We start from the raw sequence: 27,111 nt of genomic DNA, 5'->3' as shown, positions 1-27,111 counted from the left end.
ACAGCAGACTCTGACTTAGGATGCAAGTTCTCAGGAAAAACAAACAAGGGATTAGAAAGTGGGTGTGTGGAACCTGCACTAGGGACTGATGCTACCTTCCCCTCCTGTTTTTCTTTGCTCTGGACTTGTCTTTCTTTACCAGAGTAGAACACAGAAAACAGACATTTGCCTTTTCATTTGCATTTATATAGACAATACTTGAATAAAAACCACCAGTTGACACTCTTATCATTCTGCTTTTATTCATTGTCTGGCTAACTCACAAAGACACAGATGTCTAGGGTAGTCTCTACCCCACCATTTAAACTGTCCTGATGACATAGATTCCAAAATGTGCATGTTTACATTGTGCAGTGGTATGAAAAACATTTGTTTTCCTTTACTGTCCCTGACTACAAACAGGGAAAAATTAATTTCATGCCAAAAAATGTTGGGTGCTTTAACATTATCATCCCATTTCTGCTACTAAAATAACAAAATTGGTATTACAAGTTAAAATATAAAGGCCTGTTTTTACAAATATGCAAATAATCTGCTACTTAGACATAAAAAGTCGATTTCTTTCAAATCACAAAGTAAGGCACCATTGGGTTAAACATTTCTCTCGGCTTCTACTAAATAAAATGCATAGTGAAATAAATACTGAACACTGAATTTTAATACTGTAATATATTTCAATATAAAATGATATATGAATGTTAAAATACTGTATTGCATCTTGAATACATTTATCTGGAAATATTATGGAAAAAAACCCCAAATGTAAGCCCTGATTTTAGGAAGAAAATATTCATTTTGTGATTTGCCATAGTTGAAGATTTTAGCATAGAAATTATTCAGTTTTGGATGCAATTAGGTTGCCAACTTTCAAAGAAAGGGTATAGGTGTATTAATGAAACATTGACTTAAATACATTCTAAAACTTCTCTCTCCTGGATGAACAGCAACTTTGAGCTATGACTGTGTTTCAGACCTTAGGATGGTACCTACAAAGTTGGGATATACAAGGAAACTGGCCATGATTACTAGCCCTCATAAAATTCAGACCCAAAATTCTTTGGATCGGACTTCTCTGCCATATTTGCTAGTAAGGCCAGATTCCCACTTTTTCTGAAGTGGCTCATTAGGCTTTATCATAGGGATTTGTATCAACTGTTCATACCTGATCAAAGAATCCCAAATAAAATGATGCTGCTATACTACCTGAAAAATTCTTTTTGGAAATACTTAGCCAAGTTTGTTACACCTTTATATTTCTTGAGTCCCTTTGGGCGAAGAGCCCCAAATGACTATATGAAAGACAGATGAATGGTAGAGGAGATGGGGGGAAAACCCAAGTTCTCTAACATACTAAGCCCAGGACTTTGGCAAGGAAAGTTATAAAAATACAATATATTCAAATGGGCCACTTCATGATTTATTAGATATCCCATTTATTAGAACTCTAAGTTCTTTTGCTTTTATATAAATGAAACAATTATTTATTCTATAAATAGGAATGCTTCTTTCAAATTTTTCTTTGGGTTGATTCCTTGTTAGCATCTCCCAGTAATACATGAACAATACACTGAGACCATGATACAAAGTTTAGGTATACATATACATATGTGGTTGTGTGCTTTTAAAAAATAAGTAATGGTAATTTTAAACATAATCAACCATATAAAACATCTAAATGGAAATATTTTTTTTTTCCAAATCTATAGCTAGATTTAAAAGTCCCAGTAAAGTTTTGTAAACAAAATAATACAAAAAAAAGGGCAAGCCTGGCTCATCCCTATGGTCCTTTCACGGAGCTTTATTTGCATAGATCCAAGGCAAGTGATTCTCCCAGATACAGTCAAGACAAATTCTCTTCAATTTGTAGTAGCAATCTCTCTCAACCCCATACACATCAAGATTTACACTTTTACAGTTTGCCCATCAAAACCTGCTTCCTTCCTCCACGTTTCCAATTGGCTACCTTTTCCTGACTTTCCCCCATAGCTACAGGGCCTACGAGCCTCCCTGGTGCGGAGATGCATGCTGGGCGGCAGAGGAATGAGTGTAAGGCAGGGGTCCAATGGACAGGTAAACTCAAGGCAGCTGGCTCTGAGTCCCCAAGCCCCAGCTGGCTTTCAGTTTCTTTCTAATGGCTTTATTCCCCTTGACCGTAAACCCTGTTAGATCCATTTCTGACCTTGGTATTGTGAAGCAACACTTGGATACATACATTAAGGAAAGACGGAAAATAAGGGAGCAAAATCTAAGGTCAAGCTGTCTGCCGAACAAGGTGTTAGGTCCTAACTTTATTTTTAGTTACTTTTTGAATTGCTCAAGCTCAACTTGCCTTTTTTGTTTTTGAAACAAGAGGTTTCTGCACTAGCCTGCAGCTTCTAGACCTGTGCTGTCCAAAACAGTAGCCACCGGCCACACGGGGCTGTCGAGCACTTAAGATGTGACTAGCCTGAATGGGGATGTGCTCTCAATGTAGGATACACACTGGATTTTGAAGACTTAGTACCAAAACAGAATGTGACATAGCTCATTAATAATTGTTATACTGATTACAGGTTGAAATGATAGTAATTTGGGTATTAGGGTTAAATAAAATATATTAAAATTAATTTCACCTATTTTCCTCTTTTAACATAGCTACTAGAAATTCAAAAACTATATGTGGCTCACATTGTATTTCTGTTGGACAGCTCTATCTAGAACTTATCTCAGACTGCCAAAGATTGGACATCCTGTAATTGAAAAATTTTATGTGAGCCCTGAATGCAGCAACTTGCTTAGGTGGTTCCTGGAATCAGACAGAAAGCCAAGCATGCAAAAAAGGCATGGAAGCAAATAGCTCTCAGGAACTTTAATATTACAGTCTGTAGCAAATTAGCTGTGATTGTTTGAACTTGGCTGGTTGAAAGCTAAGACACAATGCATTTCTGCCTCCTTGCCACAAAAGCCTCCTGACCCCTAAGCAGCCAACACTGGCGGGCTGTAGCTGAAGCAAGCAAGAGCTTTGAGAATATACACAATATAAAAAGCTAGGTGCATTTCTTTACTGCATTCCCACCCCCACCCCCAACACACACATATTCCCACCTCACCCTCCCTTCTTCCCTACTGCCAGTATGAAGGGGACAAGGGGAGACAAGGGGAGGAGGGTTTGCAACCCTTGGAGAGCAACAACAGAAGGAGCTCTTGGGCTCGGGTGGAGAAGAGCAGGCAAAGATCACCTTGGGATGGGAGGAAGTGGTGGAGCACCCCTTTCTCTTCGGTTGGATCCACCTTGATGAAAAAATAGACAAAATATAAATTTTGGTTAGAAAGCTTATGATCTCGCTGTACAAACTAAAGGATGGTTGCAAAAGTACCCACCACGTCACCCTTTATGACCAAGGCTATAAAGAACAGGATAAGTAAGAAGTGAAGGGAAGCAAGTAAGGATCTGACTGAACATTTCTAGAGAGGGATGACCCACCATTGGCTCCTGAGTACTTGTACAAAGTTAAGAAAATTTAAAAAAAAATTACTTTTCTTCTTACCACAAACATAGTACATGTTTATTATAGATTTAGAAAATACGGATGAGCTAAAACAAAACAAAAACCCACCCAGAGGTAACCAATAACATGATGTAAACATTTTCCTTTTATTTTCTATATATAAACAGCTCCCTTTTTTCTTCCCCAAATAGGATCATATATAGCCGGTCTGAACATTTTTCAGAGCCGTTATTATTTATACATATAATTATAAAGGACACATTACATTCTGTTATATAGGTATGCTATATTTATCTAATCAATTCCCTTTTGTTGGACATTTAGGTATCTTCTAATGTCTAAACAATGCTTTTTTTGATAGTAACTATCCTAATGGCTGTGAAGTTGTATTTCACTGTAGTGCTATGTGTATTCCCTTAATGCTTAGTGATATCGAGCACCTTTTCATGTGCTTTTTTGGCAATAGGGGTATTTTCCTCAGAGAAATGTCTATGCAAGTATTCAACCCATTTTAAAAATTGGGTTTTTGTGGCTGAATCGTAGGCATTCTTTATATATTCTGGATTTTACTTTTTGGCCAGATATATAATTTGCAAATATTTTATTCCATTTCGTGGGTTGCCTCTTCACTCTGTTGATAGTGTTCTTTTAAAAACTACGCATATTCATGGGTATGAGTACTGGGTTTAAAATCCATTCACAGTTTTTTAAATTCATTTGTCCCATGTACATTTTTTTGAGGACCCAACAGGTTTTAGGCATGAAGCCGGGTGCTCAGACGCCGTGAGCAGATCTAGCAGGGGAGGAGGTAGAGGAAGACACTGGCGGCCCGTTCCCTTGCCTCTTCCTTTTGCCACCCCAACCATGTCTTTTCTTGGGCCCACACCTGAGGAAAGACCCATCTGGCTGGAAAGCAGTCATCTGCCGTGGAGCCTTGACCATCTGCTGATGTACCGTCAGCAGCTGGCGCCACGTGGGCTGGCCTGCAGAGCTGCAGTCAGGTGGCACGGCTCAGGGCTGCCTGGAGGCCCTGCCAGGCTGGTGCCCCACTTAGAGGCCAAGGCAGCTACAGGAGCAGAGCAAAACCACACGACAGTACTTCAGTTTTGTTACAGAGATGATCCAGACATGATCCATTAAGCACACAGAACGCTAGACGTATTTAAAGCAAATCCACAAAAACATTTTTGGGCACAGTGGACATTAATTCATCAGTTTAAGAAATATTTTTAAATGCCTACTACATTTCAGTTCGGGGCCACGTGAGGAAGATGCAGTAGTGAGCAGGACAGTTCCAGTCCTCGAGTCACCTTTAGTCTTAGAGACAGCAGGATGGGGAAGGGAAAGTGTTCAGCTATGAAATTAAGAATTTAGAGGAGGGGGGATGGTTCTGTTACCGACTTAAATATACAAAGAGCACTTCAGTGAGCTTAAGAATGCTTACAAGAAACCAGGAAAAATATTTAGAGTCTATACAAACAACTCCTTAAAGTGAATTCATTTGTTAGTGCCCCAAGAGAAACAGGCTCTTATGAGATAGAAGCCTCTCTTCATCACACACACACACACACACACACACACACACCCCCCTCTCAAAGAGATCTGTCCCATGTGAAGACTTATTTTTTACTTTTGTATAGTTTTATTATAGTTATACCTTTTTTAAATTAGGCATCATCTAGGAATGGAGTATTCTCCATAAATGAGTTTTTCTAGTAATTAAACTTTTCCTTTCAAGCAGCAGTATTCTGTTTACTTCTGGCATTTGTCCATGGACATTTTCTTTCTTTTTTTTTGTTTAAGATTTATTTATTTATTTATTTGACAGAGAGAAACACAGCGAGAGAGGGAACACAAGCAGGGGGAGAGGGAGAGGGAGAAGCAGGCTTCCCGCTGAGCAGGGAGCCCGATGCGGGGCTCGATCCCAGGACCCTGGGACCATGACCTGAGCTGAAGGCAGTCGCTTAACGAACTGAGCCACCCAGGTGCCCGTCCATGGACATTTTCTTAAAGCATCTTCTAATGCTTGGAATTCTTCAGCAGTGGCACAGAGCACAATTTGACCTGTTCTTCACAACCCAACAGAAACTCCTGTGTTGTCCTGTGCTGTGAGACAAAGCACAATCCTGTCCCTGTCTGAGACTGCCACCTATCACATCTCCCTGAAGCCACTGATTTTGCTTCTAACAACCTTAACTTAAGCAGCTGTGAATCTGTTCTATGGCTGGGAAACATCCAACCAAAAATGATTTAAGAACTGTGTGCTAGGGCGCCTGGGTGGCTCAGTCGGTTAAGCGACTGCCTTCGGCTCAGGTCGTGATCCCAGAGTCCTGGGATCGAGCCCCGCATTGGGCTCCCTGCTCAGCTGGGGGTCTGCTTCTCCCTCTGACCCTTCCCCTCTCATGCTCTCTGTCTCCCATTCTCTCAGATAAATAAATAAAATCTTAAAAAAAAAAAAAAAAGAACTGTGTGCTGAAGAGTCAGCAGGCTCTGCGTATGTGTAAGGAGCTCTGCCTAAGGAGTGAGGACAAGGCTAGGGATGCTGTGGCAGTTATCTGAAATGCTCAAATGCTTTTTCTCCACACATTTCTGTTTGGGAGTTTGGTTCTACATCTAAAGCGGTTACAAGTCTGAGCCTCATCACTGATCTGTGTATGTTTCATACTGATTCTTTGTTCTAACCACTTATTGTCGCGAAATTACAGTTTCTCTATTTTTTCTTCTTGTTCACATTTTTGTTTCAATAGAATATTCACCTCTTTATGATTGCATATATATTTTAGCAAAACCCAGAAACAATCTAAATGTCCAATAATGGTAAACTAAATTGTTGTATGTCGACTTGATGGGATGCTATAAAATAAAAACCATGTGATAAAATGGGAAAGTATTTTACTAAGCAAAGTTATGTAAACCCCACCACCAAGAAACTGCACTCTATACTTATAATGATAAATCAATCAGAATTTTATGGATTAAAAATGAGCAGACCTGGTAAAATGAAAATATATGTATGCTATGTGGAGATTTTATAGACAGATTATGGGTATATTTAAAATTTTCACATAATGCTCTAAAAGCTATAATCATATTTATTTTATTACTTAATTATTATTATTTTAGTATTTTATTTTTTTAAGTAATGTCTACACTCTACATGGGGCTCAAACTCACAACCCCAAGATCTAGAGTCGCATGCTCCACAGACTGACCCAGCCAGGTGCCCCTAATCATAATATATCTAAAATATCAAGGCAGTTACAGTGAGTTTTTGTTATAATTATTAAGACAATTTGATTAGTCTCAAAACTAGTAGGAATAGAAGATATTTGTTCTATCTTAGGAAGACCAAAATGCGGAAGGCTGTCCAAACAAGCAAAGCAATACAATTTAACCAGTTAGCAAACCAAAGTTCTGTTGAGCTCATAATGACACATTAAAATAATCGTTTCCCATATGCGTTCTGGATATGTCCGTTTTCCCCATCACCTGTGGAAGGGGAGTTTACCAGAATTTAGATGGCTCCATATGGGGTTCTCTGCCCCGCTCCAGGCAGCCCTCAGCTGTATATAACCCAGGCCGTTCAAGTATGAAGCCACCCAAAGCCCTTGCAGAAGTACTCACTCCGGGTTTCACTTCTCGCCAGTTTACTGGGATAACTTTTGGGCGTTGGTACGTATGGGTCTGGAGGTGGCAAATCAGAAATCGGATGGAAGTAGAACCTGCTTTCCCACTCATCTGAGGGAGAGAAACAAACAGCATCTTCGGTAACAATCTGCTACGAAGACTTACATAGTGAAAGGACAGAGAGAGCTGCAGAGATCACTTCTAGTTTTATGCCTAGAATTTTAGAGAAAACCCAGAAATGCAACAAATGTCACTGATCAGTGAAATACGCTGGTCTGCAAATCAAAGCAAAGACAGATCCAAGTGACTTTAACTAGCGTGATTAGGACGCAGCCAGTCCCTCCCAGGAGCTGGGGGCTAAAGTCTGAGATCCCTTTCTTCCCACCTGTGGGCCCACGAATAACCGCGACCCTCTCATAACAAAGGCAGAGGAAAGCCGCTTAATACCTGCAGACCATCGGGCCTCTTGCCCGAGCAAACTGTTAAGAAAGGCAGGTAAGGTAGGTAATAAGAGGATAAATGACAAAAATGGCATTTTTTTAGAGTTTTGGGATCTTCTAGAAAGTTAACCAAAATGAGACTCCAACAGAGAGAGAGGAAAACGATCAGCCTTTTTGAGAAGGGGAGGAGGGAGGATTATTACTTTTAATTTGAAATCATGGTGGTCTCTAATGGTTAGATACTTAGATCAGAGTAGAGCAGTGTGATAACAATGAGGTTCATAGAAACAAGAAATATTAATGCAAACACACAACGCACACAAATTTACCACTCAGTGGTTGCCCTGTAGCCTGTAAATGTTTCCAAGATCCCTCCCCCAGAGGAGGGACCCCCATCTCACCTTCACCTGAAGAGTCTTGGAAGCCATTTCTAATTGATGTTGATGGTGGAGGAGGGGGAGGTGCTCCAGCACTAGGCCTGTCGGGAGGAAGAGGAGGCCTGGGTCCACTCCTGGGATTATCTACTCCACTCCTGGACGGCAACTGGGGGGTGGCAGGCAGGGCCCGAGATGTGCTGCCATTTCTGCTTATTGGAGGGGGTGGTGGGAGAGGGCCTGGGACAAAAAAAAGGACAACATTTAGTGCAGTATCTTACATCTTGCATTACTATTATCATGTCACTGTCAATGTGCAGTTATTGAGTACCTGCTGGATGCATGCCCTATAATTAGAACTTACGGAGAAATAGTGGAAACTTTCTAGGAGATTTAGCCAAGCAAGGAGTAAGTACATATAAACACAGAACTGCACATATGTACACATGTTGATATTGATAGCTAAATGGCTGTTTTGGCTTTGAGTCAGTACTGAGATTAGAGATGATTCAGTTAGGTTGAGAACAGGTGATAATCTGTTTATACTGACAACTGTATCTTTTTTTTTTTTTTTTTTTTTAAGATTTATTTGCGAGAGAGAGAATGAGAGACAGAGAGCATGAGAGGGAGGAGGGTCAGAGGGAGAAGCAGATTCCCCTGCTGAGCACGGAGCCCAACTCGGGGCTCAATCTCACAAGCCTGAGGTCATGACCTAAGCTGAAAGCAAGAGTCAGATACTGAACTGACTGAGCTACCCAGGCACCCTCAAATTTCAATTTCTTATTATAATACTAATAAACCATCATTTATTGAATGCTGTTACATGCTAGGAATTAAGATAACCACTACACATACTTATCTCGCTTAATTCTTACAGCAACCCTGAGAGGTGCAGGGACACAGGAGAGGCCTCTGGTATTGGAAGGTTAAAAACCTCAAGTCAGGTTTTGTCAAGACTCCAAATATGTCAAATTCTAAAGCCCACACCCCTAACAATGAAGCCAAGCCACCTCTCAAAATACAGATGGCCCTTGATGATCTCTCACAGGATCCTTGTGGGAAGGGAATGTAAGTTGGTAGGAATTTTCTAGAGGTCAATTTGGAAGTACCTATGAAATTTATAAATTACTATGCATACCTACCTGCTCACCAAAATATTCCATTTTGGGGAATTAATCCAAAGGAAATACATAGAAATGTGCAAAAATGTGTAGCTATGAGAATATATTCCCTGCATTATCTATAACAGCAATAATCTAGAGATGGTTCAAATGATTAAATAAAGGTAAATTTGTAGCATCTAATGTTATGCAGCCATTAGAAGTCAAGCTATACAAGAATAGTTTAAAATCCTATCAGAAGATGTTACTGAGATTGGTAAATAAAAAGCAAATAACCAAACAGTATGTATACTATGATACTGATTTTGTAAACATATATATATACATATATATGTTTACATATATATGTGTATATATAAATACACACACAAGTTTTACTTATTATTTTTCTTTTCTTTTTTTTTTAAAGTGAGCTCTATGCCCAGCGTGGGGCTTGACCTCATGACCCCAGGATCAGGAGTGGCATGCTGTACTGACTGAGCCAGCCAGGCACCCTCTCAAAACACACATTTTAAAAAGACTGAAAGGATAATAAAAAATGTTATTAATGATTATTTTTGGGTAGTGGTAGGATTATAGATCATTTTTGTTTTCTTCATACTTTTCTGTATTTCCCATAATAAACAGGCATGACTTAAGTAATCGAAAGAAATAATTAATGTTACAACTATATGTCACAGTCTATCCTATTTTGGGGAAGATTTAATCTGTTGATTTGTCCATTTGGTAGAGCCATGCAAACAGCTCCTCAGTCACTTTGGGGGAAAACCCATAGCTGTTGGATAAGAAGAAAACACTGCATTTCATTCATCTATCTGTTCTCATTTGTTCTTTGAAGAATACTTAATGAGATGCTATGATGTATAGCGATTGGATTGAAGGGATTAGTACTAGCTTTTTATATTTGTAGCCTACTGTCTGAGGCAGAGTGGTTTGAAGTAGTGGTTCTCAAACTTTGTAGCACATTACAGTCACTGGGGAGCCTCCAGATATCTTGATGCCCAGTCTGTAACCCAGAGCAATGAAAACAGACACCCTGGGGAAGGGACCCAGGCACCACGGTTTTTAAAGCTCTCCAGGTGATTCTAGGCCATGGTCACCTTTGAGGACTATTGGTTTAAAGAGTGGTGTTTAGGGGCGCCTGGGTGGCTCCGTCGGTTAAGCATCTGCCTTCACCTCAGGTCATGATCCCGGGGTCCTGGGATCGAGCCCCGCATCAGGGTCCCTGCTCGGCGGGGAGTCTGCTTCTCCCTCTGCCACTCCCCTTGCTTGTGTTCTCTCTCTCTGGCAAATAAATAAAATCTTAAAAAAAAAAAGTGGTGTTTAATTAGGTTCTTGAGGTCACAGGGCAAAAGGTTAGCTTCTCCTAAAGAAAAAAATGCCCCATTTCCAGGCATCTTCTATATAATAATAAGGTTAAATTAAGAACGTAGATGGTTCTACTGAACCCATCAATAGCCACTGTGAAATAAAAAGCACCTATTATAATTAGGAGACAGTACAAGCTCTAGGGAATCCTCACTTCATTTCATAAAGTCTCAAAGTTCTTCCCTTAGATCCATCTTTCTCAACCTGGGGTGTGGGGCACAGATGAGCTTCAGAAGGGCCTTCAATCCCTGAAATAGCACGCAGATTTTGAGTTTACGCTTATGAGCATTTTTATGAACAAAAGGCCTCTACCTTTACCTGATTCTCCAAGGGATCTTTGTGCCAAAGATGTTAACAGCAAAATGGACTCTAACACTTGTCTGTAATGAGCAGGGAAGGGGCCTCAAAGCTTGACAGATGAAGAGCAGGACAGGAAAAGTTCATTAGCTCTTAAATAGCTACCCTTCTTGTTGGAATAATGGGTCGCTCTTGCGGGAGATGGGAATTTAGTTCCCCAATTAAGGCAGGTGAAATTCACGTTAGGGAAGGCAGGGCGTAGAGTGGTGAGCACATTTCAGAATGGGAGGTGAAAGTTCTAGCCTCTTCTTATTAACTAGCTGGTGATCATCTGACTTTATAAGTTACTCAGTCTCGGGGCACCTGAGTAGCTCAGTGGGTCAAACATCTTCCTTCAGCTCAGGTCATGATTCCGGGGTCCTGGGATCAAGTCCCACATTGGGCTCCCTGCTCACTGGGGAGCCTGCTTCTCCCTCTCCCTCTGCTCCTCCCCACCTGGCTCGCTCATACTCTCTCTCCCTCTCTCTCCAATAAATAAATAAAATCTTAAAAAAAAGAAAAAAAGTTACTCAGTCTCCTCATCTCTAAAACGCAGACAGAAATAGCAATCCCACTTTCCTCAGAGGCTCACATGAGGTCAGGATGAAGTGAAACACGGTGAGTGTCACTTAAAAGATTAGAGCAGTCTGAGAGTTCACTTAAGCTTGTGTTGGACTCCCTTCACTTACATGATGACTAGTGACACTCGGGCAGGCTGGGCTGTCGGAAGACAAATCATACTGGGTGGTGACATACCTGATCTGCCTGGTGGGTCCCTCACCGGAGGAGGGGGTCGCTCACTGGGCGGGGGAGGAAGAGGGCCCGTTCGTCCTGGTGAAGGTAAGGGGGTTGTAGACGAAGTAAGGGACAAATTCCTCTGTGGGAGTCTTGGGGTTTCATCAGTGCCACTGGAACCTGGAGGCAGGGGGGGAGGGCCGGGCCTGCTTGGTGGCGGTGGTGGAGGTGGGGCCTGTGAGGAGGAGGAAGGCCTCGGGGTAGAAGGCACCGGGGGCTTGCTGTTCTGAGGGGGAGGCGGTGGGACCGCTTCCCTGTGGATGGAGGGCCTGTTGCCCACTGGAGGAGGCGGAGGGGGGGGTTTGTCATCCAAGGCCCTGCTGGGGGTTGGGGGCAGGGGAGGCCTGTTGGAGAAGGGCAAGGAGGAGCTGGAGGGTGTCTGGCGGACGGAGCCTCCTCCAAAAGCAGCACCTCGGTTTCCAGGGAAGGGGGGAGGGGTTGGCCCAGGGCTGGGCTGCCTGGGGGCCCCAGGCACTGGTGGGGACCCCCGGTTGTGCAGATTTGATTGAATGGGTCTCGGCGTAGTAGGCACTGGAGGGGGAATGCTATCAGGCTTTGAGCCCACGTCGGGCCTCAGGGGAGGCATTCGGTTCCTCTGAGGCTCTGGGGGACCACTTCTGTGGCCTGGAGAAGGCACAGGAAACCTCCCTGGGCCACTTGGGGGAGAGAAAGGCTTGGCAGATGTGGCTCTTCCTCCTGGTGGCAAAATCGGGGGTCGGCTTCCTCCGGAATCTGAAGAACAGGGAAAAAAAAATCCAGTTAGAAAATGAGGACTCCCTCTCAAAGGAAATCAGAGAACTAGAGTGTATTCTCAGCTAGTGGAAGTCCTCTCCTAGATGCTATAAAGTAGAGGTAACTATTATTTATATAAATTGGGTTCTGGGTGGTCCTTCCTGGAGGCAGAAGAATAGATCACACATTCCTGTGTACCTGCTACCTCCAGATCCTACAACCTGTTGGCTTTCAAAAGGATTTTGGAGAGTCCTCTTGACATTACGTGTGGGCAAGAACCAGGATTAAGTTGGAAACGGTTCGGGAGAGATCCCCATTCATCATGAGAGGAGAAGAACAGGATGGTGTTGGTACATGGGATTTCTGCTAATGATTTTCTTTCTCCCTGTTACCATCCCTGTCCTCCTGTGGCTGTACCTCTCAGGTTTGAAAAAATAATTTAGCCAAGTTAGATGAAAAATTAGTTATCCCAACCTAAATCTCCATTCGGGAGGGCTTACCTAGTCTCTTTGAATGAAATTCCCAAGAGAAGGGGGAAAAATGTAATGGAAGAATTGTAATTGAAATAAGAAAGAAGAAAGGAAAAAGAAACAGTCAGAGTTTGATTGAAAGACTCGACACCAGTGGTTGGTCTTAATCTGCAAAGAAGCAGGCAACTACACAAGTTTTTTTCCTTACTGAATCAACTTCCACTTCAACATTGGCAGGACAGAACAACCCTATTACATAATTAATATTAAACTGCTTTGGTTCAACAAAAGGAACCAAAGTTATGGAAAAATTCAAACCACCACCCCAGAATCTCCTGGAACCTAAGGTAATTCTCCAAAAATGGTAAGCCTGAAAACTTCTACCACTTCAACCATGAGCTAATTAATGTACCAAATATTTATTGAGTACCTGCTACATAGCAGCCATTATTCTAGATGCTAAAGACAGAAGAGTAAACAAAACAGAAAAGATCCTGCTCTCCTGTGCTTTACATTCTTGTGGGGGAGATAAATAATACACAAGCAAACATAAATATTTTCAGATAGTTATAAGTACTAAAAAGAAACTAAAATAGGTCGATGAGATGGAGAGACCAGATAGATGGGGTGGCTGGCTGGGGGCGGCTTTTCTGAAGATGTGACATTTGAGCTAAGGCCAGCCATAGAAAGACGGGGAAGAAGGTGCTTTAGGCATAGGGTCAGCAGGTGCAAAGGCCCTGGGGAGGGAATGAACTTCAAGCTGAAAAACCGAGGCCTGTGTGCCTGGGGTACAGTGAGCACGGAGAACTTAGCAAGTGGACTCTGAGTGGCCAGCGAGGGCCAGGTCATAAGGAGCCTTGTAAACCAGAGGACTTCAGATTTTTTTTTTAAAGATTTATTTATTTATTTGAGAGAGAGAGTGAGCGAGAGAGAGAACCTGAGCAGGGGGAAGAGCAGAGAGAGAGGGAAAAGCAGACTCCCCACTGAGAAGGGAGCCAGATGTGGGGCTCGATCCTGGACTCTGTGGGGCTCGATCCTGGGACCCTGGGATCCTGACCTGAGCCAAAGGCAGACGCTCAGCTGACTGAGCCACCTGGGCACTCCCGGAGGACTTCAGATTTTATCCAAGGCACAATGAGAGACATTTGGATGGATTTATACAGTGGAGCAATATGAACTCTAGAGAGAATTTCTTATTTCAACTGCAGTACTAGAAAAACACTATTTCCCCGACTGTGTGGTATATTTCTAGGTCACCAACTTGTGATAAATTGTATCTTCCAAGTTTGGATTGAAGCTGCAGTTATTAGCCATGTGTACATCACACGGACAGTGTTCACTATGTGGATGGTATACTAGGCTGACATACACATCTGGTACACCATTTTGTGCACTGATTTAATTCTATCCTCATTTTATGAATTTCTTTCCAGTTGTCTTTTGCCTTAATTTTTTCACCTATTGTTAAGTACTGAATGTCTGCATTTGTCAGCTGCCTCAATCCTTTTGGTGGGTTTTAAATAAGTAAATTTAAATGTAGATGCAGGTCTGGCGAGACAGAATCTCTCATATTATTGAGTATCTTTCTAGATTTTGACCATCCAACGCTAAATAGTCAGCTAACCCTGAGGATTCAGTGGCTTTATCTTCATGATTGTGAGAATTTCATACTTTCCCAGCAGACATTAAACGATCATAGAATTAGAAATAAAAGTCTTCTAACACAACAAACATTAATACCAAAAGATTTATGGTAAAACTTACTGAGCCTCATGCACTTTGTAAGGTTTTTTATTTGGGCATGACCAGGTTCAATTTTCCTCTCTGCCATTAGGTTCAAAGACAATCCCATAGGACTCATTTCCATGTGTCCCTGCAGAGAATATTTAGAATCACTGGCCCTCAAATGCCAGATGTCTGTCATGCAAAACACCTTTTTAGATTCAGTGAGATTTGTAACTATATTCTGTATAACACGCTCCATAGTGTTTTGGAAAGTGGCTCACAAGTATTTACTATACTAGACAGCTGGGTCGGGCTACCTCACAAAGAAAGGTGAATTTGCCAGGTCACCAGGCAGACTTTTCCAGGGGTGGCCAGTTCCATTTGTTCCTTCTTTTTCTTCCCACTCTAGCTCCCCCTTTAGAAAAGTACAAAAAATACAAGTTACCCCGAGGACACTGGGCAAATATTTAACAGCTCCATGGAGCTGGCTGATTTTGATTTAAGAAAAAAAAAAAGATGCTAGAGTCTCTCTTCTAAAACGGTGTTCCCATCTCAAGCGATCTAAAATGTTTTAAAGGGCACAGGGCTTTAGAAGGGATGCCAAGCCTCCAAACCACAGAACTCTGCCTCATCTTGTTACTAAGAGAGAAAGAAACTCTCCTTACCACCATCCCTGTTGGCTGTGGATCTCAGCTTCGGCATCCCAGCCTGGAATAGTCCTCCCAAGCCAGGAGGGCCACCCCCTCCAAAACTTCCGCTGCCACCACCACCTCCACTGCCACCGCCACCGCCACCACCACTGGCTCCTTTAGGTTCTGCAGAGGGAAGCAAACACATTCTCTTCACCGCGGATGAAACCACCACCAGAGGACAGCCCGAGCCCAGGGACACAACAGACAATGCCTGTCAACCAGGGAGCGGGCTCGAACTGGGCCTATGGCGGACTTCTGGCACTTCATGAAAACGCAGGATTTTTTAAAAATTTAATTTTATTTTATTATGTTATGTCAGTCACCATACAATACATCATTAGTTTCTGATGTAGTGATCCATGATCCATTGTTTGTGTACAACACCCAGTGCTCCATAAACGATTCACCCTCCCCCTAGCCAGAAAAGGACAGGTTTTGTTTTTCACTCCAGGCCAGTCACAGGCCCCACGGCAGGAGAATCGGTAATAGATGCCGCCTTGCCCCATGCTCCCTGCTTGGCTAGCTGCCGTAGGAGTTACTATCTGTATCCTAAGATTTGGCTAATAAAAGAATCTTCCAGGAAAGCAAGTCCCAAGGGAGGGGGAGATGGAAATAAAAGGTAGAAGAAAGGGAATCGTAAAAACAAAGGGAAGAAAATAAAAGACCCTGTAATTTTACTCCTTGGAAATATACACTATTTTGGTGTATTTTTTTCCTGTTCGTACTTTTTCATTTTACATATTTTTTTCTCAAAATTAAGACCAAATTCACTAAACAGCTTTTAGCCTGCTCTTTTCACTTAACACTTTATTGTTAGCATTTCCCATGTCATCAAATATTCTTTGAAAACATGAGTTTAAGGGGCTGCATTGTGTTTTAGAGCATGAATATACTGTAGTTCTTTTGACCATCTACTTATTTGATGGCCTTAGGGTTTGATTTCAATTTTTTTTTTTTTTAAGATTTTATTTATTTATTTGACAGAGACAGAGATAGCGAGAGCAGGAACACAAGCAGCAGGAGTGGGAGAGGGAGAAGCAGGCTTCCCCTCAAGGAGGGAGCCCGATGTGGGACTCGATCCCAGGACCCTGGGATCATGACCTGAGTCGAAGGCAGACGCTTAATGACTGAGCCACCCAGGCACTCTTGATTTCAATTTTCTAATATCCTAAAGCCCAACAGTAGGCTTAAACATTTTTAAAAACTCCCTGTAATTGAAGATGATACAAAGATTTTGTTTTATTTTGCATTTAGTTCCTCAAAACTGTGGAAGAGTCTGAAATGGGCAAACAGACAAGAATGACCAAAAAAAAAGAAAAGAAAAGAAAAGAAAAAGATTACTAAGTATCCTGTCTAGCCTTTTGGGTTATTTCCCTTGTCTATGAGCTATTTTACAACTCTGTAAGTTGTAGAAAAACTGATAATAATTGTCTATAGACATGTAAAATTGTTGTGTTCAATAGCATGCAATTGATTACAGACGGGTTTACCTATCTGTAAATTCATTTCAGCTCTGATGTGTTTGGTACTTTGAACTCTCCTTTGCAGTGGTAACATTATGCTGTTTCCCTCAGTCATTAATGACTTAAATAAAATATTTGCCATATGTTCGTTTTATAGCTGTATGAGAGCCATGATTATAACCCTCTTTGAAAAAGTGTCTCATACAATTTATGATGTATGTATGGTTGTATTTATGAGGATAAACATTGTTTAAAGTTCTACCCCTGGAAAACCTTCTAGAGTCTTTGACAAGCAGTACATGAAATCTACAAATCAAGAGGGGAGGACTGACACTTTTATGATATTTAGATTATATGGAAACATGGTATATTCTCCCATTTCTTCTGGTTTATTCAGTCAAGTTTTATAATTTTCCTGATATGGGTCACCTACTCTTCTTGTTAAGGTTACTTCGATACATTTTTGTTTGTTGAAATTGTGAAAGGGATGTTTTTCCGCTTTTGTAATTGGTTATCATTGGCATCAGAAAATTTCCTTTGACATCTAGTAGACCATTCTGCTAATATTTTCTAAATTAATATTTATAAAAAATTTATTATCTTGGATTTTCTACTAGACATATGGTCTGCAAATAATAAAGGTTTTGCTTCCTCTTGTCTAATAGTTGCATATCTTATCTTAGTTCTAGTTTATATAAGTAATTACTTTGATGGCTGAACTTGCATACGATATAAATTACTAATATTGCTACAGGCAACCATAGTTCATTTTTAATGAACACGCCTTTACCCTGGAATTACTGACACTTTAAGGCAGGTAATTCTTTGTTTGTGGGTGGCTGTCTTGTTCTCTGTAGAATGTTTACAGCATGCCTGGCCTCTACCCACTAGATGTCAGTAGGAACCCCTCCTTGGCCAAGTTGTGACAGCTAAAAATGCCTCCAGAATTGCCACGTGTCCCTTGGGACACTGATAGATAGCTTTCTTTTTGTGTTTGTGCCACCTTGGTCAAGTTTGAGGTTAGGACCATGCGAGTCTCATCACATCTATCAGATAGCTTTCCATTTCTTCCTATGTTTGGGAATGATTTGTATAGCATTTGCATGAGCTGTTTCTTAAAATCTGGAAGAACTTACTGATAAAATCGTCTGGCTCTAAAGCTTTTTAGAGAGAAAGTCACTTGATAAAGTGTTCAACTTTAGTTTTGCTCATTGGAGCTTCATGAGTGAATTTTGGTAAGTTTATGCTTTTTGTTAAAAATTAATTTCTTTAAGATTTTAACATGTTTTAGCATATAAATTCATCACAGTATCCCTAATTTTGAAAAATCCATTTTGAATCTCTTACTAATCTACATTCTGAGTCCTACTTCTATTCATTTGTGTTTTCTTTTTTTCTCAACTAATTTGATCCTAAGCTTGTGTTAGCTCTGCATTTTTTCTAGGTGTGGGGCCTTCTGGGATACCTATGGGAGCTCTGCCGATAGAAGAGATAATCTGATAGTGAACTTGACAAGGATTACTTCACCTAACAAATCAAATTACAGTAACAATTTCCAGAAGTATATGCAAAATGGCTTCCCTATAAAATTACAGTTTTTTTTACTAAATTATTACCAATATTAATAATGCCCTTGACATTCAAATATTACTCACTAATTAATGATACATTTTGGAATAATGCACTTAAACAAGATACCTTTACATGACACCGAACGTTCAAAGAGACTGATGCACTATCAGACATCATTCACCAGTTTTCTTAACCTGGACCATTTGTGCATCTTTCAGAGACAGAAGGTAAAGTAGTTGATGACAGCTAACTGGCTCACGGTCATTTCCTTAGGAATCACACTGTAGGATAAGCCTGGATTAAGAGCTTTATCATATATAACCATGGTCAACATTCTGACATAGAACCCAGGGAGGCTTCAGCTGCAAACAAGTACAAAACGACGGGTGGACCTTTGCCGCTTGCAAAGAGCCTGTGACAACAGAACAGAACGCCGTCCGTTAAGCGCACGGACAACAGGGCATGTGCTGGGTTGCATCTTGTGTCCATGAAGCAAAGTACGTTCCTAAACATCACTGAACAGCTGGAAGGGAGAAGAACCAACATTTCTTTCCATTTAATGGCAGGAGAAGTGGACCCTGAAGAATACAATGAGTGTCTAATAGTGGATTCAGTAATACGCCACAGACTGCCCCGTGTCCTTCAGTATCGTGGGGAATTCACGTCTACTTCTCTCGAGCTCTGGGTTCCTTCTCCTGGGGGAAAGAATGACTGAGCTCTGCCCCAGAGGCCAGCAGTCTGGGGAGCGCCTCTGGCCCCATACCTGGCACCAGGACTCAGACAGCTTTGGACCAAGGCTCCCCAGAGGTAAGTGGTGCTGGGCTCCCCTCAGGGAGAATTTCGTGACACCAATCAGGAGGACTAAGGGATTATAAAATAAGCAGATCAGTGTTGGGGGCATTTTGACTAAGAGGGAACTGTGTCAAGTCAAGGGTAAAAGACCCCATAGTTCCTCCTGGAGGTTGGTGTACCTTCCCCTGCAACACATAGCGTGACAGAGCAGAGCAACATGTAAAAGCTTTTGTCTTGGTCTTCCTCTTTTCCATTTTCCTCCCACACCAATGTTCTCACCTAACTCTGAGCCTTCTTTCTTCTCCACCCATTAGGCACTTTTCCTAGAAATTCTTCCTGAACACTTCTAATCCTCGACTTGGCTAAAATCCTGCATCACTGTTCACCGTCTACAAAGCTCCCTCTGGTGATTTTGGAAAGTCAGTCTGTTTCCTATGGAGTCCAGATGGGATCTGGGTGTAGGATGTATTCTGGGGACATCTAGCTGGCAGTGGAAAGGTCTAGGAATGTGAGGGGACAATTTCAAGGGCTGGTTATTAACTACCAGTAGATTCTACTCATGATACATTTTCATTCTGTTGTAAATGTTAATAGGAGTTCTGTGTTGTGGGTACCTGTTTGTTTCTACATACCCTGCCTTGTTCTAGAAAGTATCTCAGACTTGCGATGGGCAGATAAGCAAAGTTGTGACCTCATTTCCTCTCTCTCCCAGCTCCTGAAAATCCTGTCTTACACCTGAATGACACATCCCAGCCCACAGAACACTTTTGCATTGTCTCGTCTGTGGCTCACAGCAACTGTGAGGGCGGCACACCGGGCATTATCTCCATTTTACATCTGAAGACAATAAGGCTTAGAGATGGTAAGTGTTGGATGTGCCAGAACTCGAACCTACATCCTTTGATTCCAAGGCTGGGGCTCTTTCCATATTTCATGCAGCCTTTTGATCTGTGGTGCAAAGAGTAATGGGTTAACTTCCAGAAAGTGTTGTGAATAATTCAGAGAATCGCTGCTGTGTGTGCCTTGGACAAAGAATTATTATACTGGCTTCCTGCAGCATTAGAGGGAACCCAAGCCGGAGCTGTGGCTACAATGAGTGATACAGTCCCTTATTTTGCTAGCTTTGCAGCTGTTGTTAACCAAAAAAAAAAAGAAAAAGAAAGAAAGAAAAGAGAAAGAAAAAAAATCTTTTTGGAAGGTTGATTGTTAGGCTGTAAATCACTTATCTCCATGGAAAACAGCTTTTTTCACTTACTGTCCAATATTGGTGCACTCCTGTCATTGGTGACTGTCTTCTTCAGTTTCTTCCCTTTGCTGATGTCAGAAAGAAGAGCATTTCTCCCAGCCTGTTCTGACCTATTCAAGGTAGGTTTTTCCGTATTGGCCTAAAAGGAAACCATGCAGACTTATATTCATTTCTTGAATTAAAATCATCTACTACAACACTCAGTGGGGACAGCTAGAGTCCTGGAAGCTTATGATCGAGGTTCTTGGCAATAGGTTGTAAATTCTCCACAAGTTTTAGATCCGATGTCATTCTTTTTAAGACCCAGACATTTGGGAACAGATGCAGATGCAGCAATAAATTACATTCATTTTTAATGCAGGAAGAGTCAGTCCCTGATAAAAGTCTCTAAAAATTCAGACCACTATCTGGCCGTAACCAACAGAGCCAGGGTTGGATGGCTCGAAACGAGAAGGGAATTTTAAGTCTGAGAGGATTCTGCTGGATACTACAAGGCTTCCTCCCCCAGAATGTGCCCTGAAGAGCAGCTTCTCTCTCCTAACCTTCAGAGCTAACCTGGAGCAAGGGGAAAATTGTCTCTAGCCAAAAGGGTCAGCTGTATGTGTTTTAAATCCATCAAAATTTTAGAAAATAATTCCCTCTGTCTATATTGCTGAAGATTTTTATTTTTCTTTTGAATTTAGGGCAGATTTGAGGTGTAATTTACATACAGCCAAACCGCTACTTTAGTGTATAGTTCTACAGGTTTTGAAAAACATACACAGTCCTGCGACCACCACCACAATCAAGATCCAGAACACATCCATAACCCCCCAAAGTTCCTGCATGCCCTTGCCTAAGGTGTTTCTCATATTTAATTCCTTTGAAAGCTTAGCTCACAGAGATTGCAGAGTGGACCAAGGTGCTGCTTTAAAATGCTTAGGTATTTTTTCATTTTTCAGAATTCCTGGGAAAGATCTGTACTATGAAATTGGGATCTCGCTTCCTCAGGGTTATTTTAGGGAGCGGGGACACTGAGAGCCCAGCACACAGGACTTGGAAGTAGTAGGCATGTGCCTGGGTCGGACACATGGGGAAACTGGCTTGGTCTGGCCTGGAGACCCAGGGAGAGCTGGCTTCCCCAAACCCAGAGGTCCTTCCAGCAGGCCTCAGAGGCCTTCCAGGCTGGCCCCAGCCCTTCTGAAAGGATCTGGTTCTAGAGGAGCTGCTGAGGGGCGCAGGAAGTAAAGCTGGGGCAGTTTAGCTTGATACCTCACCCAGCGATTTATTATCAGAGTTAGAGGCAGAGGGAAAGCTAAGAAAAACCCTGAAGCAGGGTACACAGAAGCTCTGTGTTAAGCTGAAGGGTCCTGGAATAATGATAAAGTATTACTTGCTCGTAGTAACAGCAGTTAACATTTATATAGCGTTTACTATGGGCCAGGCACTGTTTTTAGCACTTTTATGTGTATTAATTCAATTAGTCCTCATCAGCCCTGTGAGTCATTATTTCCATTCTAGAGACAAGGAGGTAGAGGCACAGGGACGTAAAATCATTTGCCCCCGTCACCCAGCTAGTCAGAGGAGGAGCTAGGATCCGAACCCTGGCGGTGTGATTCCAGAGCCTTCCCTGTAACTTGACAGAAGGGTAAATGTGGGATCTAAAATGCCCCTTGCCCATGTTGGGGAGCTGCTGTTAAAGGGTACAAGCTTACAACCAGAAGATGAGTAAGTCTTGGAGGAGTACAGCATGGTGATTATAGTTAACAATATTGTATTATAAACTTCAAAGTTGCTAAGAGACTAGATCTTCAATATTCTCACCAGAAAAAAGGAATGATAGTTATGTGATGTGAAAGAGGTGTTAGCTAAAGCTAAGGTGGTAATTACATTGCAATATAAAAATGTAGCAAACCAACATGTTGTATAACTTAAACTTCCACAACGTTAAATGTCAATTATATCTCAGTTAAAAAAGGTAACAAAATGCCCCTTCCCCACCCGCCTCCAACACTCCCCTAAGCAAGCCTGTTAATATTAGCAGCTTCTCAGCACTTTCAAAAGTGCTTTTTACATGTACGGTTCCCGTTTGCTAATGGAGTCATTTTCTATTGCTCTGAAACTTGTTTTTTCAACTTGACGACACATCTTGGACATCTTGGAAAGAGAACTTTTAAAATTACCTACTGTTTTCATTTTAAGGATGAAAAAAGTCTGAGGCCCAGAGAGGTTAAGCAACATGTCCACCCCGGCTCTCTTAACCTTGGGTCAGCAATTTTCACTGGCCTCCTGTTATGCCTCCAAATTTATTTTGATGCCTGACCTCCTTGGGTGCTAATTCCTCTCACGTGGCAGTCCAGAACCCTAACTGAGCTGTCCCACCGGATAGTGCCCTATGATGGCCACCAACCCACCTTTCCCTTTGCTCATCTCTTTATCCTGTTTCTCTAGGATCTTGCTTTTAGTCACATAATAATGGATAGAAATGAGTTGATAGGATAAATTTCAGTCATTCTGGTACTACTTGCATATCTCGTATGTCTTCTCAGCTACCTGTATTATTATTTATTTGTATTTTTCATTAAGTCAGTTCATGGTATTATTTATACTGTTTTTCACTGAATATTTTCTTTTAAATTAACTCACTATTAAATCCGTAGTTTGATGTGCTAGTTATAAATTTTAGAACACACATTAAAATCAATACATGAGCATTAAAATAAAAAAAAAAATTAAACCACATACTACCCAGCTAGTGGTATATACAAAACCACACTTTTGGGGAAATATAGATAAATAAATCCCGCTATGTTAGCCAGATCAGAACTTTTCTTTCTTTCTTTTTTTTTTTTTTCAAGATTTTATTTATTTATTTGAGAAAGAGCACAAGTAGGGGATGGGCAGAGGGAGAGGGAGAAACAGACGCCCCTCTGAGCAGGGAGCTCAATGTGGGGCTTGATCCCAGGACCCTGAGATCATGACGTGAGCTGAAGGCAGACTCTTAACCGACTGAGCCACCCAGGCGCCCCTGGATCAGAACTTTTCAAACTTACCTGAGTGAAGGATCAGTTTTTAAATTTTTTTTTTCCAATTCATCTTGGACTGATACTTTTTTAAAATAACAATTAATTATTAGAAAAATGAATTATGGGGCCCCTGGGTGGCTCAGTCAGTTACACGTCCGACTCTTGATTTCGGTGCAGGTCATGATCTTGGGGTCGTGAGATCGAGCCCTGTGCCCTTGCCACTGGGCAAGGAGTCTACTTAAGATTCTCTCTCTCACCCCTCCCTCTGTCCCTCCCCCTTCCTGCTTGCACATGTGTGTGCATGCACTCTCTCTAAAAATAAATAAATATTTTCAAAAAGAATAACAAATTACTTAAAAAAGAGACACACAAAATACAATCTTAGAAACAATAAATATAACACTATTGTCAAATTGCTGTGTTTCTTAATGCTTACTCTTAATTTCTGTACCTGTCTCCTTGGGGCCGCTAACTAACAGCTGGAGGACCACACTGAGTAGCAACAAGCTAATTAATTGTTTGTCCTTCTAACTAGGTTCCAGGCTCAGATGGGCTATATAAATGTGTCCTGTGGAAGCCTGTGCAAGAGACTTTTCCTCTCTGAGCCTCAGTTTCCCCAAGTAAAAAGGACCCATCACTGTGAGGCTTCTCAGAAGTGAAGCCTTCACATGCCAAGGGAGGTAAGGGGCAATGGGGTGCATCTGGGAGCCTTTCTGTATCACCATGTGGAGGGCTGCTGGCTTCCTGTAAGAGGGTGCACTATTTTCTGAGGACAGGTCTATCAAGAGACCAGTGAAGAAATGCCTTTGGAAAGTTGACATCTAAATGTAAGGATAGATTTAAAGATTTATTTATTTATTTGAGAGAGAGAGAGAGAATGAGTAGGAGGGGCAGAGGGAGAGGGAGCGAGAATCTTAAGCAGACTCCACATTGAGCATGGAGCCCTACACGGGGCTCAATCTCATGACCCTGAGATCACGACCTGAGCCACAACCAAGAGTTGAAAGCTTAACCGAGTGAGCCACCAGGCACCCCTGCAAGGAAAGACTGAAAGAAGGATGTGAGTGTTGGAGGAAGTGGGGATGCGGGGTGGTGGACAATAGTTGCCAAAAAAAAAAAAAAAGAGTGGGAAGAAGGGAAAAGTCAGAGAAAAACAAAGAGTGAGTCTGCAGGAAGCGTGAATGACTGCATTTCATACATAGACCTGGGTTTCTGGACTGTCCTGTCCAGAAGTTGTGGGAAGGAACAGGATGTTTCCGTGATGGACCTGACAGAGGAAACCCCACTGACGCACCTCCCACACGTGTCTGACAACTGGCCCTTCAGGGTCTCAGGCTGGCTTACTTGCAGCGGGAAAACCTGCCCTATGGTTTTTACGCCAGAATGCAAATACATGCAAAATAAATGCATATGTGCCAGGTTTGACTTCATCTGGTCCGCTTCTTGAGCCAGCAGCAGGTGGCAAGGGGCCACTCACCAGAGCAAATGTTGGTGGGGGTGGGGGCGCTGGAGGGGGTGGGACGGGCATCTTGGACAGCTACACTTTCAACAGTCTTGCTGGTCAGTCTGTAAAAACAAAGCAAAAAGAAACAAAACTTGGTCATGTATTAGACTTTTTAGTAATACTCTATTCTAATCTTCCATCCCTCCTTCCCACCAAAGTGACAGCTATTCACATAGGCCAACTTTGTTTTTTAGATTTATTTTTTTGAGAGAGGGGGTGGGGGGGCAGAGGGAGAGAATCTCAAGCAGACTCCCTGCTGAGTGCAGAGCCCATCGCAGGGCTCGATCTCAGGACCTTGAAATCATGACGCTGAGCCAAAACCAAGAGTCCGACGCTTAACCGACTGAGCCACCCCAGTGCCCCCAGGCCAATTTTTATAAGGGGTGTAATCACCTTTACAACATTTGCTAAGATGTTACTCTTCTGGAAGGATCCTAGCAGGGGAGGTTTCTGAGCCCAAATGCCTTAAGATAGTGGAAGCAAAAGTGGTGCCTCACACTGCTCAATTCCCTTACCCACCAAAGCAGGTCCGGGGAATGACACCTGGAGGGACCTGCACCTGGAGCCCACGTAAGCTGGAAGGTGATCAAAAAACCGCTAGAAATGTATCCTGGCAAATCTGATGTGCCCCTGGCTTCTCATTTCCACCACGACATCCTTTCTTCCTCTCTACTCCCACCCACTCTGCGCCCATTGGTTTTCTTCTTGCAAATGCCTGGCATTCTCCTGGGTCTGGGCACGCACTGTAGGAATGCAAAGGTGAATATTTTTCTGGTCTTGCCCTCAAAGGTCTTACAGTCCTCCAGGGGAAGAAGGAAGGAATAAGGTAAGGCAGGCAGGTAAGATGGGCAAGGGGCCCGGATCCCATCTTTGTGCTACTTGGCATTTCCTTATAGGATCGAAGTTTTTTAAAAGAGGGAAAAAAAGAGACGAGGTCCAAACCTCTGAGTCTGAGGCTGTTTACTGGAAATACACTTCATTAGAAAAGCTTTCTGCATAGTGTGACGGCTCTGGAAACAAGGGGAAGCCAGACTGTGGCCAGCTGGGAGAGTGCAGGGAAAACCAGGCCGAAGGGGGCAGCCTGGCAAACATCAGGGGCTGAAGAACCTACAGGGTGAGCGAGGAAGCTTCCCAGCACTTCCCCCAGCCATGACCATGACCCCGCCCCGTGCGAGTCCCGTCCCTGAGTCCCAGGTCCCAGCACAGGGCTATGCGCTCTCACCCCCAAGTAATCCTGGCTCCTCCCACTCAGTTCTCACTATTCAAGTGTGGTCCCGACTCAGCAGCAAGGGCGTCACCCCGAGCTGTTAGAAATGTCAAACCTCAGCCCCTCTCTCCACCCACCGAATTTGTTTCAGCACTTTAACAAGCTCCGGAGGTGACCCGTGGGCACTAAAATTTTGAGCAGCCTGTTGTAGAATCTGAGCCTTAAGCCAGTGCGCAGCCTGGGACACGCCCCACCTGAACCACACGGAACATGTGTCCTGAATTTCAAACAGCAGAATTATCTTCCTTTTGTTCTCCATCTCTCTTAATGGAAAAAAATTATTTTAATTTAGAATTTAAAAAATTCAGCTCAACCACGAAAAGTTAATGTGGAAAACTTACACCTTGAAACATTACTTTCTTTTTTTTAAAGATTTTATTTATTTTTTGACAGAGAGGGAGATAGCGAGAGCAGGAACACAAGCAGGGGGAGTGGGAGAGGGAGAAGCAGGCTTCCCGCCGAGCAGGGAGCCCGATGCGGGGCTCGATCCCAGGACCCTGGGATCATGACCTGAGCCGAAGGCAGACGCTTAACGACTGAGCCACCCAGGCGCCCCTCTTTTTTTTTTTTTTTAAGATTTTATTTATTTGACACAGACAGACATAGCGAGAGAGGGAACACAAGCAGGGGGAGCGGGAGAGGGAGAAGCAGGCTTCCTGCCGAGCAGGGAGCCCGATGTGGGGCTCGATCCCAGGACCCTGGGGTCATGACCCGAGCCGAAGGCAGACGCTTAACGACTGAGCCACCCAGGCGCCCCGAAACACTGCTTCCTATTCCAGGGCTGCTAGATGGCTTGCTTCCCGTGAACAGACAGGGAAGGCAAAACCTAAAAGGACCTGGCTGGACCTGTGAAGGCTGCGGGAGGCGGAATTCAGACCGTTTGGGACAGTCGTTCCAAGGCAACCGCTGAGAAGCGAAGCTGCGAAAACGCCGGCAGCCGCAGCGGCCCCTCACGGACGGTCCGCGGGCGCCCAGGCGCCTGCCGCGTCTCCAACTCCGCGGCGACGCTGCCCACCAGCATGGGCCCGCTCCTCTCCCAGGGCGCACCGCGACTCCGAGGACCCGAGCAAGTCACTGGAAGACCGTCTTTCATT

The 27,111-nt window shown here is 42.8% G+C and overlaps 1 protein-coding gene across 6 annotated transcripts in view; it reads right to left on the bottom strand.

The window, feature by feature from the left end:
- Positions 1 to 220: 220 nt before the first annotated feature.
- The window catches only part of WIPF1 (WAS/WASL interacting protein family member 1), a 105,481-nt gene continuing 78,590 nt past the window's right edge, over positions 221 to 27,111 (bottom strand). For 4 of the 6 annotated variants that reach the window (XM_035007725.1, XM_035007728.1, XM_035007724.1 and 1 more), the window contains 7 exons: positions 24,724 to 24,812; positions 20,251 to 20,380; positions 15,142 to 15,291; positions 11,511 to 12,281; positions 7,957 to 8,169; positions 7,113 to 7,226; positions 221 to 3,270 (listed from right to left, as the gene is read on the bottom strand). In XM_035007725.1, the coding sequence (XP_034863616.1) occupies positions 3,215 to 3,270; positions 7,113 to 7,226; positions 7,957 to 8,169; positions 11,511 to 12,281; positions 15,142 to 15,291; positions 20,251 to 20,380; positions 24,724 to 24,774 (1,485 nt within the window). In that variant the 5' untranslated portion in view covers positions 24,775 to 24,812 and the 3' untranslated portion in view covers positions 221 to 3,214. Of the gene's footprint in view, positions 3,271 to 7,112; positions 7,227 to 7,956; positions 8,170 to 11,510; positions 12,282 to 14,515; positions 14,768 to 15,141; positions 15,292 to 20,250; positions 20,381 to 24,723; positions 24,813 to 27,111 lie in introns of those variants that run through there. The other 2 variants (XM_035007730.1, XM_035007729.1) reach the window with 2 other exon arrangements.

The sequence above is a fragment of the Mirounga leonina genome, unplaced genomic scaffold (assembly GCF_011800145.1).
Source record: "Mirounga leonina isolate KUSES-001 unplaced genomic scaffold, KU_Mleo_1.0 Mir_151, whole genome shotgun sequence".
Taxonomy (NCBI): domain Eukaryota; kingdom Metazoa; phylum Chordata; class Mammalia; order Carnivora; family Phocidae; genus Mirounga; species Mirounga leonina.
Note: the sequence above shows the minus strand (reverse complement) of the source record. Positions and strands in the feature narration are given on the sequence as shown.